General features: G+C 42.8%; 1 protein-coding gene across 1 annotated transcript; it reads right to left on the bottom strand.

The window, feature by feature from the left end:
• Positions 1–4,924: 4,924 nt before the first annotated feature.
• fam83fa (family with sequence similarity 83 member Fa) lies at positions 4,925–13,281 on the bottom strand. Its single transcript, XM_036553331.1, has 5 exons — positions 12,752–13,281; positions 6,930–7,097; positions 6,549–6,670; positions 5,444–6,213; positions 4,925–5,295 (listed from the first exon to the last, which is right to left on the bottom strand). The coding sequence occupies exons 1-5, from the start codon at positions 13,217–13,219 to the stop codon at positions 5,246–5,248; spliced, it is 1,578 nt and encodes a 525-aa protein (XP_036409224.1). The 5' UTR covers positions 13,220–13,281; the 3' UTR covers positions 4,925–5,245.
• Between the last annotated feature and the right edge of the window lie 173 nt (positions 13,282–13,454).

Genomic DNA, 13,454 nt, shown 5'->3' with positions numbered 1-13,454 from the left:
ATCATGTGCATTTTGACATAGGATGTAGTTTTTACATGTCTAGACATGATATGTGCTCTGTGATCCTGTACATAACCTTGTAAATGACCTTGTCAATAAGTAAGCTGAGAAAATAATTCCCTCTTTTAAACTTGTAAATATTGACTGTCTTATTTAATAAATGAATCTTATGTCAACACAAATTTCTGTTAGATTCTCAAAGTGTTTATGACCTTACACTACATTCATGTAGGAGTTAAACAATGATATTCGATGGAGGATATATAATATATACAGGGTGGTACAGTGGATTAGTTTCTTTTAGTTCATTAATGTACATTAATGTGTATTTGTTTGGCGGCAATATGAGTATATCAAAAATGAAATATAGTTATGTGGACATAGATTATTTTGTGTTCTCACATACATGACCATGGACTGCATGCATGGTTAGAGAACAGGACTTTTTCATTGTATTCAGGTGGGTAACAGTCCTATTCCAACACATTTTGCTAGAGCTGGCACACAAAAAAATGGTTATGAAGTTTCAGAACATCACATAAACAAACTGTAACTACTAAATCTCTTTTTGTGATGTGATTTTTTTCCCCCAAAAGCCAGTAGAAATAATAAAATAGCAGAAATAATTCACAAAATTCAATGCCCATAATCAACTGCATAATCTCTTACACAGTTTCTGCCAGTAGGTGGCACTGCCTGGTCTGCTGTGGCACCACAGAAGCGCGAAGCCCAAGGTGACGCGGGAGTGAGAGAAACTGGCTCCCCGCGATTGCGACGTGTCAGATTATGTGACCTTTCTGAATGGCAGTTTTGCATTTTCTCTATCGCCTCTGCTGTTTAGATTCTATCATGCAGCACCAGGGAGAGCATAGCGTGACGCTGCCAAGCACAGAACCGACTGGTTCCTCTGGAGACAGCAGCCACTTACAGATGCATTGCTGTATTTGGCCCATTTGGGATTCAGAGCGAAACGAAAACAAAGGTCAAAAACAATTATTGCTAATAATAATGAAAACATGCATTATGGGGCCAAATTTCTTAGCAAGCTTAGAGGGCGTTTTTCTGCTTTTTGTTAGCGCAAAAATAAATATCATTGTAGTGCAAATGAAATGAGTCGAACAGAACAAAATGGCTTCAATGCCTGCCAGACATAGAAGGTTGTGGTGTTCCAATAATAGCCCGTGGACAAGACCTTTTCACCAGGCCCAGAAGGCCATACGACAAATTGGGCTGGAACAAATGGCTGCAAGGCTGACGTTTTAAAAGACGTCATCGGTGCATCTTTGCTTCCTCCGTGTTTCTGCATTTTCCTGTGGCTGGACACAGCTATACAGCTATAGTATTTGTTCTGTTGATCACGGGGCCTGATGGAAAAAACAGTCATTCACTATTCACACGTACACACTCACATAGCATACTCACATACTGCTGGAAAATCCTGCGTTGGATCAGGGATGTAGATGCACCACTGCTATCAGAACAGTCACTATGTAACTGTTCAAAGCTCAATGTTCATTGACTAGAGTGTAGATAAATCTCCTCAGTAAACAAATGAAGCACAATAAGAATGTAAACAAAGGTGGGCAATCTGACTCCACCTATGATTTTCATCTGCACATTTCGTGGTCAGTTGAAATACTGGAAGACACTTTGTATCCCAGCGAATCCCAAAATTTCATTAGATCTGTCTTGGTTTATGATCACCTTCACCTGGTTACAAATGAGTTAGATTGTACCAATGACTGAAAGTATTCTTTAACATTGAATAACTATAATAATGTGTACTTCTTGCTCCATCACCAGTTTACCTTGCTACTATTAGTATTTTACATTTACACATGATCAAGGACTGCACATTTACCTTTACCTTTCCAGATATGATCTGATGAGAATGGGAAATGAAGCCAAGGAGTAGATTTGCTTTGGCATGCCAAGCACACAGCAAGTCAAAGACTTCACAAGACTGATTCATGCTTGACATGTCCAAGCAAATACTCTCTGAACTCCATTCTTTCTTTTCAGTGAGAGAAGAGACCTACTTTAAGTGGATATGTTTTGTACATTTTTTCCAACACTTATAACTAATGGGCCTCTGAGGTATGAGTCTTAGTCAATATTTCCATCCAGGTGCATCTGGGATAGATGCAGGGCATACTCTGAGGCTTCATTGGACTCTCTAGTCTGAGAAACAGACACATTCAAACTCACAGAAGTACCTGTGTTTGGTCTATTTATTTGGACAGTTTTTTTTTTTTTTAAAAAAAGCATCAACCTCTGAAAACCAGCCGGGTAGCACACAAATCTCTCAGCAGAAGAGAATGCTTCTGACACATATGCTGAGGGTGTTGATGGGATGTGCCACAAGCAAGAACAATTTGTCCTTGAGGTTTCAGAATGTGAAAGAGAGCAAAGCTACACAGAACACCACTTCGGAATCACAGCACTGCTCACTATGGAATATGGAATGCACTCTTTTTTTCTGGGGGGAACAGGAGTTCCTTTTAGAAGGATGCAAGCTAGGGACTCTTAATTGTTGGGCAGGAGAGGGAGTTGTCCACAGTCTGTGTTGTCACTGATGGCCTCCACATTAACAAGAGGCAAAAAAAAATCCCAAACGGCTGAATTATATGGTACATGCAGTCCAGGGCAGTAAAGTCAAAGCACAGCTTGTTGTTCAGCAGACTCCCCCCTCCCCTTCTGTAAAAAGGACACTGACACCAAAACTAAAATGTTTTCAACATCCCAGAATCAAAGGAACCACAATGCTGCAATCCCTAACCAGCTGCCCTTCTCTGGGTCAGTGATTTATGCTGTTGAGATCCTCAGTCCATTACTACTTTATGTGTGTGTGTGTGTGTGTGTGGGGGGCACAAAAAAGCATGCACATCCATTAAAAACACAAAAGGCCCCCATTTCACATTCAGTTTGCCTGATACTGGTGTATTCACACTGTACCTCTATACTAACCACTGTGCACCTGCCCATTTTGGTCAATTATACGAGCCACAAACAAGTTTAACAGCTCCTTGTAAGCATATGTGTACACAGTAGGCACACAGCACCTGAGCTACGTAAATGCACAGGTATGGTGGACGGCCACATTATGTAAAAAGGGACACAGGGTTCCATAAGAAGAAAAGACATGGCAAGAAGCACCTGTTCTCTGGCACTTTCCAATGTAACCTCACAAGTAATGAATTACACTCCTGGGCTGTTTAGGGGAAAAAGGGGGTTTTAATCACAGCGCAGGGGTGGAAGGGGGTGCAGGGCTTAATTTTGGCAGAGATGCTCATACGTAAAAAAACTTGATGGACAGAGACCCTGAACACTTTCCCTCTGAATAACCTTAATGGGGAATCTGATCTTTGGAATTCTGCACTACTGCCACTGCATGGGTATAGCGACCCTTCACTGCGTGCGTTCACACATAAATACTTGCGAACATACAACATATGCATCCCTCCTCAAAATTTCACAGTGATGTCCAGTCCCCGATGGACGAACTTTCATTCAACCAAGTCCTGTAGATGAGACGTACGTTGGCAGCTGCTCATTCCTGCCATAAAGAGGACATTTATATTCAATGCACATTGCATTGCTGTGCAGAGAGGGAAAGAAGCTCTTGCGTTTTTGTAGAAGTTTATTTTTCTATAGCAATCGTCTGTTTGAATGATAGACACAGAGTCTTCAACATGACACACTTCCTTTCTTTTACAGTACAGTGAAAGTTGATCAATGTTTTCTGGACTCATAAATACTCATAATTACATGTGAGAGCTAATCGTTAAAAAACAACCAAGAACTTCAACAATGATGACATTTGTGAGATAGGCACCTTTCATGTGGTCTGTGAACTACACAGAGAGAGTAAATAAACTGGCCAAAGGAGTTCTTACATTGTAAAAATGGCACACAGAATACAGTAGTTCCCTACTCTCAACACTTTTGTTCAAAATCTTGCTGTTACAATTTTTATGTGCTTATTATCCTAATCACATCTTCTGCTGTTTACCTTTTCTTTTTACAACTGCAGTAATTTCTAACCAAATGGTGTCGTTAAAATAATAATAAAAAATTACCTTAGATATTTAATGATCATGTGAGACAATGTAGAAGTGCAAAGCTACAAGATTCTCATTAGCTTCAATACTAGGATCACACAGAGGTCACGGTTTAGGGTTCCAATTGGAACACACAAACAGCACCAAGTGCCAGAGTTCACCATTACTGTATTGATGTCCAGTAAAAACGTGACTGGGCACCTCAGACAACTTTTGTCCTTTACCAGCACATGTAGAGAAGGCTTTCCTTCACAGATGGGCATGGTTACTGCAATCACTGTTAAGACGTCTAGCTTGACTTGCCCACGACAACTTTTGATACACTAACTGTGCACAGAACAAGATGAGGCTACATACCTCTAATGCACGAGCTGACCTTACAAGGTCTTCAGAGCTGGCTGCAAGTGCTTTTCTTATTCATCACAGGGCATCATCTGGTGACCCTTGCGATCTCCGTGTAAGTTGTTTTCAGCAAGAGATGTTCAGACCATTATATACGAAGGGCCCCCTGAATAACATGATGCCTTGTATGTACTGCCCCCCCCCAGTGGTGGAATTAACTTCCCACGGGGATTAGAGGGGCAGAATCACTGGCCATCTTCCACCGCAGACTGAAGACCGTCCTTTTCAGACTGCATCGCTGCTCCACATCAGTCTCCACCCCCTAACATCTGCTACTTTTATTGCTTACCACTAATTTACTTGTAGTATTGCAGTATGTTATGGATACTGTGTGATATATGCTAGTGTATGTAATTGACTTCCCCTAGTTTCCTAGGCTGTCTAGTCTAGTTGAATGGTGTTGTACTCATACTCACTGGTCTGGGAGTGGTGCTAGTTCTCTTGTGCTGGAAGTTGCTCTGGATACGAGGGTCTGCTAAACGAATGCAATGTACTGTAATGTAATGTAATGAAATGAATAAAGACAGGACTCTGCCAACTGACTCCGTGAGTGATTTCACCATCCACGGAGGAGTCATTATCATAACTTCTCAGCAACGTCTCAGGAATGTGAAATAAAGATACAGTGTATTGCACAAGGCCTCCATGTTGGGATCTCACACACACGCTCATGTTCATTTTTGTATCCATTGTCTCAGTTTTCACCTTGGCAGAAAGTGAGTCCTTCAGTTATTTGCTGCTCACATTGATCTATCGAATGCCTCCCTCTTGCTCCCTCTCTCTCAGGACTGAATACAGGCCTTCTTTTGATTTCGCTTTCGACCTTTCAAGCCTGAAAGAAACGGAGAGAAAACAAAGATCAGCTGAAACATTTCTTACAAGAACAGGCATAAAGCCATTTTAAAGGTGCAGAAACAAGCCTCCAACAGGAATGCCCTTGTCCTCTGGAAAACAGGGTTTCAGGAAACATTGGCACGTACTTTCTTCCTCTTGCGTGTTGACGGCCTGTAGAGACATGCTCCTTGGCTGCAGTTTCGACGTCTTCTTACTTTTTCCTTTCGGCTGTTTCTCTGGGACCAGGATCTCAAAGCTATCCTCCAGCCTCTCACCTGTGGTCGTCGGGGTTTTGCGGACGGGGGAGGAGTTTGGAATAGAGGGCGTGGCCTCCGGTTCAGCAGCCATGCTCTGATTGGCTGCCTTTCCCTTCAGGAAAAATCTGAAGGAGCTGCGCTGCTTCTTTGCCCCGAGTCCGTTTTGCCTTTTGGATCCCCCTTTGCCCTCTGCCTCAATAGCGGTGGACGGCAGGGGAGCAAGCGTGTCCAGCCTCTCACTGCTGTCACTGCTGGCCTGGAGGAACTTCTCCATCAAATTCAGCGAGCTCTCCACGCTTTGCGATGGCCTCATGGAGGGCAGATCCTGCATGGAGCCTGTCATCAGTTGACTGTTCCCCACAACCAGGGAATATTTGGGGTTGTAGTATTTGTGTGCTGGGACCTTGAGGCTGGCTTGTCTGGAGTCCCCCAGGGTCACCTGGAAGCGAGAGGTGGAAGCTGCAGGAGCTGGCCTGTGGGCTGTTGTTGCTTTGACAGGGGTGGGCTTGGGGGGTTTGGTGATGTGGAACTCCTTGTACAGGTCCACGTTGTCAGAGATGGCGTACAGTTCTCGGAAGTCATTGTCAAAGATTTCCACCACCTGACCCGTCATGACAGTGATCATGTTCCTGTCCATGCGAGAGGAGCTCCATGTGAAGCTGCAAAAATAATAAAAAATACATTAAACTTGTCCAGGTTTTATCTTTAGTCGAGGTCATAGACAGTATGATATGGGAACATCTTTACGCTGCTTGTGAGAATATGGATAGGTTTAAATGGGTATTGCACAGAACGGAGTGAAGCTGAAGGTAATAGAGTATAATGTGATGGAATGAAATTAAAAGGAAGAGAGTGGCTTGGAACAGAGCACAGAATAGAACAGAATGAATGTTCTGGAATAGAATGGAGTGAAATGGCACTACATGCAGTGGAATGTTGCCGGGTGGAACTGAGTACATTATTGGAGCTCAGCAAGGAGGAGATGGAAACTGACCTGTATGATCCGAACATGACTTTGTCTCCATCTACCAGCATGTATTTACTACACAGACAGCCCGCGAGCTTGCCAAATGACAGCGCTAGTCCAATGCCCTGCACCGTCCGCACTCGAATGTTCTAGGAGACACAGAGGGGGTACACAATGAGAGCTGTCAAATCGCAGACACGCAGACTGAGGCACCGTGTCACACCCACACAGACCGAGAAGTAGCGAGAGCCTGAGCTAAACGAATGCCACAATCATTGCACTGCCAATTTCTGATTCAGCAGGGGCAAGCTAACTGAGCACACTGTCCATTACAGAGCAGGCAAAAACAATAAATGTTACGAGATCGTAGGGAAAGTGAGATTGTGAGAATTCACGTAAGGTCCTTACCCGGAGGTGCATGGCTCCCACCTGCAGCCGACTGCACATGTCCAAGAAGTGAGGAATGCCGTGCGCCTCCAGCACAATGTAGACAGCCACACTGCGCTTGGACGCCGCGTCCAAAAGATCCTGCAGGATCTGAAGGTCGGCCAGGAGATCCATGACAATTGCAACCACCTGGACAGCGAAAACCAGAACATTGTGAACTGGGAGAGTTCCATCCCTTATGGGTTCAACATTTTCAACAGCGACCAAAAACCCCTTCCCCTTCCAGAACAAGAGGGGATGCAGAGAGTGTAATCTCGTGCTTTGTGTACAGTCTACAATTTAATCTGATAATTAAAAGCATCAATATGCATGAAAAATATAATGTCAAGTGTAAAGAAAGAATTGATGCCTTCAGAGATGTTCTTCTCTTGATGGTGATTGTTCACGCATAGCACACAAACCTCTTGTCCACACTGATATTCATCAATGAGAAACATTTGCCTGTTCAGCACATGAAGCCTGACAGATTTCAGGAACATTATTAACGTATGGATGCATATCGATATTCTTTGTGGGATACAGACAGTCACACAGCGATAGCTTACAAGCTCATGTACACAATAGAGTGAGTCAGCTTTTCCTCCATGTCTACAGCACAGGGCCGCGTGCCCTAAGGATGTGAATGTGACTCAGCAGGTATGATTCAAAGGATCCGAGGGGATTTGGAGCAGAAGCCAGTGGAAAGACAAAGAGGCAGCCGGTAACCTTTACACTTACCTAGAAAAACTTGTTCCCGTCAAAATGCCACGTGTTGTTAACATTTCCTCCTCAGCTCTTCTTTCAGTACAAATTTGATTGAATTTGAAAATACTTTTCGGTATTTCGGTAATCGTCGACAGTCAGAATGTTGCGTTACATTACATTCATTTAGCAGACGCTCTTATCCAGAGCGACTTCCAGCACAACAGGACATAAGTGTATCCAATCAAGCTGAATGAGCAGCAGTGTCAGATCAGGCAAACAACACCCCCAGACCAGTGAGTGTGAGCATAACACTATTCAGGCCCTACCCTAAGTTAACTTGTGCAGCCTGACTAGACAAGGGAAGCCAAATATACTACCTTTACATCAAAATCACTGGTTCACAGAACACATCACAATACTACATGGAAAATAAACAGCGAGTACTACAATATGGCTACACAAAATGTAGCCACACTGCTATATGCCCTAACAAAACATGTCGACTCCCTATATAGCATTGTTTACCATTACTGTCTGTGAACGTTTACGCAACAAGAAGGGTTGGTAAAAATCAAACCTATCTTCCGAATTCTTCTAATAAGCAAATACTGTTCAAAATATACCATTTTCGATCCACAACAGGGATAGCCTATGTGTTGGTGCGCATGTGTGTCTGTATTTGTGTGTATGTGTGTGTGTGGTGTGTGGGTGTTTATGGCTGGGTGTATTTCCTCCTCAGCCTGTCTTGGCATAAACATTTCACCCCTGTCTTGAAATAATAAGAAACAACCAACAACAATGTGCTACTGTTCTATTGCACTTGAACTTTCCTGTTTGGGCCAAACACACGCCACTGTTATCCTATAAAACTCAAGATTATACTAAAATTATCATTATACATCACAATTACATCCTCGATAACATATAACCAATATGTACACTAAAAATATATAAAATATATTGGTCGACAATAATTAAGACTCACCTGAGATGAGTGTTTTCTCACCAAATAAACAGTGTCATACATTATTAAGCACACTAACAATGTAATGTTTCGACAAATACACAAATCAAGTTGATTGGTGCAATCTAAGGCTCCAGTGCAGTGCTGAAGCACAGTGACAGGTTTTCACCTTCGGGGAAACGTCTTCAATTACTGTTTTGGAGGGCAAGTATGGAAATGACAGGGCAGAGCAGAATGAAACCATCCAGTAAAATGGCAGGGACGCAAAAGAGAACAAATAAAAAAGGATAGAAAAATAAAATGTCAAACTGTTAATGCAAATGCATTATAATCTAAACACAAAAATACCTCTGCAATCAGATGCAACTCTGAAAACTAACAGATGTCAAAATAAAATGCGAATACAGACAGTTTAAAAATAAACAATGGCCAAAGAATTCAATGACAGTAAAATGCCTGTGTTCAACCACATTTAAATGCAAACACTTTACTTTGACCAAAGCCTGTTTCTAACATCTTAAACCACAAATTCAGCTAATAACACCTAACAGCCATAAATAACAGTATGCAGCACAGCCAGACCGCAATGGCGAGCTCCCGTTTCCTCTCTGAACAATGCAACTGAACTGCTGTGAGGAGTGGACACTGTGACAGCAATTCAGGCCGAAGCCGCACACGGCTAACTGTTACCACGGTAAACTCAGATAGGCAGTTCCGTTACTCCTGGAATTTACCTGCGTCTCAGCTACTCATTTGAATCAGCTCTTCAAAGACAACCTCACCACAACTTGAATACCTAAAAAAGTAACCCTGCTGCCATGTCTGTGGAGGAGCACAGCACACGTGTTAAGTGTATTAAGTACCCTGAGCACTGTATTCCACGAAACCTTGAAACTCCCGAACTGGAATCAGCGACTAATTACGTTCTTATACTCCCAAATTCTGAGAATACCACACATGCCAGGTGCATGTTACGGCATCACAATCACTAGTGAACCACCACACATGCGCCTCTGGAAATCTTGTACTCTACTCATTTAACAAAGACGTTCCAGGAGCCCGAGGAGACTTCAATCTGCTGCATTAACCACTGTAAATGAGAAACTTGAAATGTGAAGCGAGGGTAAGGTTAATATAAGTGCAAAGGTGTGGCCTGTGTACTCTATAAACGATGATCCGAGTCTCAGTGTATTCAGTCAGTACAGCGTATCTTTCACCAATCAGAAGAGATCACACATTCTGAATGTAAAGACTGTAAGATGGCATGAGATGCCTGAAAATGATGAATAAGTGGTTATGACGGGCAAGCTGGCCTGCGGTCAGCAGAATTGGTCTTACTCATTTCCTGGTTTCGCTCTGCAGATCTGTCATGATATCAGCAACACAGAACTGTGAGATGCTGCAGGCCTGGCAGCATTTGCTCTTGCATATGCACAAAGGCATGTATGCAGATACACACACACACGCACACGCACACACACCACACACACACACACACACACGTACACACACAAACACACATCATGTGGTTAAACATGTACACTGCAAGCCTGGGGTTCTGGATACCGGCATATACAGAAATATGAATTGACACAGCCTGTCAAAGCTGTCACTGCCATGATGGGTGATGAGTAATTTTCATCTGCCTGTTGGTTTTATTATGCAGTAAGCCTGTCACATAAGGGTTAATCATTAACCGCTCCCGAAAGTCTGACCTGAACATGAAAATGCAAAACATGTCAAACTGTAGACCACACATGGCTGATTTGGTTACACACGCGTCACCATCATACACAGAATCCACATGTTTAAATGGATCCCTGGTGGACCAGCACTCATGGGGATATGCTAACCTTTGGCATGTCCTTACTGTATATACAAATGTAAATAAAACTCAGCATCAGTAAGCCTCCATGGTGCTAAAACCACAGCTACAATAATATGCTGTGAGCAGCATATTCTCCTTTAGGGAAAAACTATCAGCCTCAGGACTTCAGAAGGAACATTTAGCACATGATACTGAATCACCACATTTTTACTGGCAGTGTTGTAACATTTTCCAATAAAAATATGTGTGTGTGCATATATTTTTGTGACACGTTTCAGGCAGCCTGGCCTCTATTGCCTCACTGCTTTCATAAAACATATTTATAGTGCAGGGTCAGACATACTTTTGTTGTCTGTGAGGGAATGTTTTTCTCTCAGGGAATAAGCTAAACCATAGCCTTTTCACTCCTTTCATGATGTGTAATGCAAGCCATAAAGTTTCGTGTTTGATTAATTTAAAAAAAAAAATGACAACCCTCTGGTAAATGGCAGAGGTTTTGCCATCTGAAAGTGTTACTGATGAGACAGTGATAACCTCATTTTCAGAGAGGCTGTTATCATAATGGAAGGGAGCTCCATTCATATCTGGTTCCAATATGGCTGCTAGAAACCGGCCTGTCAGCATAGATACCAAACTCCTACCTTTCCACATTACAGGGACACAGCCTGTACAACGTTACCACCGAGATATACGTGCACCTGACTTTTTTGGCCCACAGGCACGGGCATCAGTGTTGGCCAGTCGTGGAAAAAGTCACGTTGATCAGACGAGGAACACTGAATGGCCTTTTCAGCCCAGACACAACAGGCCCTATGGGGACGATACTGCGATTAAAGCCAACATACTGTGTCACACAGGATGCATGTCAAGCTGGTTCCTATGTGAAACTGACATTTCACTTTATGACAGGTTGGCCTTTCGCAACTTGATATAAAAAAAAAAATCTCTTTCAGATCAGTCACAATCTTAAGTACATCCTTACTGTTCTCTCAGTTATTTGCACTGCATTTTGCTAATCCCTCTCTGAGTCATTCATTCATCGAGGGCATGTAATATGATTTATGCTCAATGCTAAAAAGCCTCTTGCACAACAGCAAGTAATTAGTGGTACGTACTCACTCAGCAGTTTATTTCTACACGAGTTTATATGTGTATCTGAATTCTCTGACTTGCAAAAAGTAATAAGACCGATAAATGTAGGAGCAGCTTTTGCATAATTCCAAGCATAATTCCAAAGATCAAACATCTCCTGATCAAACCTGTTTGCATCACTTGCTACTTGAGTTCACTAAATGATCCCCTCCTGTAACGGTTAACTGTAACAATTACAGCCATCAGTTTACGTGTGCTTTTTATCTTCATCCTAAAGAAAGGTTGGTGTTTGCAGAATGAATTCTCATACAGTAAGCTACACTAAATTCAATGCACATTAAAAACGAGGACACGTCATACTGTTCATACAAGGCTCAGGTGTCTGGACCCGATGGTTGTGGGTTCAAGTTCCAGTTCTTTCCTTGCCACTGTTCCCTTGACTAGGGCACCTTTCTCACATGACTCTATAAGCCTGCCGGCACAGATGGATGCATCTGCATTGTGAATCCCCGTGGATGAAAGAGTCAAATCAAATACCAGCACAGTTCTCTAAAATAACTATAGCTACAGTTAAAATGCTATGACATTAATCGCCTGTTTTCAAAGATGGACAGTAACAACTCTTAACAAACCAGGTAGCCGCAATAGTTTCACGCGTATTTACGGGTGATGTGGCACAAAGACAAATAAGTGAACATAAAAAAATTTGTCCAAAAATAGTGCGATACCAAAGAAAGTTAGTTTTACATGTGCGCTACATATTAAACATGGAATCCTGGGGGCAAAATGTGTCATGGCATGACATGCGTTTTACAGACAGAATAATAATTACGTGTTGTGGGGTTGTTTTTGACTAGCTGTATTTACCAGATTAAACACTTTGGCAAACGGGAGGTTTCCTGTTTGCCGTTACGAACCACGTGACTGAGAACCACATCTGTGAAGTGTTTATGAATTTAAAGTATAAGCAACTCATAACAGATCATTCTTGTTTATGAGGTTTATAAAGGTGTTTTTATGAACTCTATCGCGGGAATCGGCTCAGTTTTTTTTTTTTTTTTGGCGGAATTCAACGTCAGATATAGGTTGCTAACAAAAATAAATAATTGCATGACAGTCCGTCCCGAACAGCAGGTTGTTTAGGCATTAGGTTGGCTCAATCGATTATAATCTTAACTATCGATGAGACTGTGTGTAAATAATGAGGACCATTACCTTATTAGATTCTTGGATCAGTCTACGAACCACCTCTTTGATATGTGGCCCGTTTTCTTTAGGTGGGTGGGTGTGAACTGTCACCCGGGTCACTCCTCTATAAAAACCACCATCCGGCCAGCCGATGTCCAAAGGTGGCACCTCGGTATCCGATAGCTGAGGCCAGTAAGTGGAGTGAACACCGGAGTCCGCTTTGGAGTCTCGCTGTGGTCCGGTCCATACGTTGTCCGATTCGCCCTCAGTGTCATATGCGCGAAAGTTTTTACGTATCCATTTAATCTCCCGGGCCGAGAGGAAATCCTTAACTTTGTCCTCTTTTAGCCTCATCTTGAAAGCGCCATCTCCGTTCTTTAACAGCTGCTCGACGGCGGCACGCTGCTCCTCGCTGTAGTAAAACTCGGGTTTGGACTCCGGTATCTTTTCATTGACGTGTTCATCGTCCATGCACATTAGCTGGGATTCGGCCATTGCAAAACTCCCCACAGAATAACAGTATACCCCCCTTCCAGGAAGTCCACTTCTCACCTTTACCTGCCTGAGAATTCAGGTATACAGGTGAGCTAAGCAGTTTTCCCAACACTTGGAGGGGCGGAGTTAAACTGTCATTCATAAGGAGTGGTTAGACAGCTTTGGCATGCCAGCCGGTGGGAGCGAGTACAAGCGAGGTCAATGCAGAGTGATCGCGCTGGTGCTTTGAGTAAAA

This window comes from Megalops cyprinoides, chromosome 19 (genome assembly GCF_013368585.1).
Source record: "Megalops cyprinoides isolate fMegCyp1 chromosome 19, fMegCyp1.pri, whole genome shotgun sequence".
NCBI lineage: Eukaryota > Metazoa > Chordata > Actinopteri > Elopiformes > Megalopidae > Megalops > Megalops cyprinoides.
The sequence above is the reverse complement of the archived record's forward strand: the minus strand, read 5'-3'. Positions and strand labels throughout refer to the sequence as shown.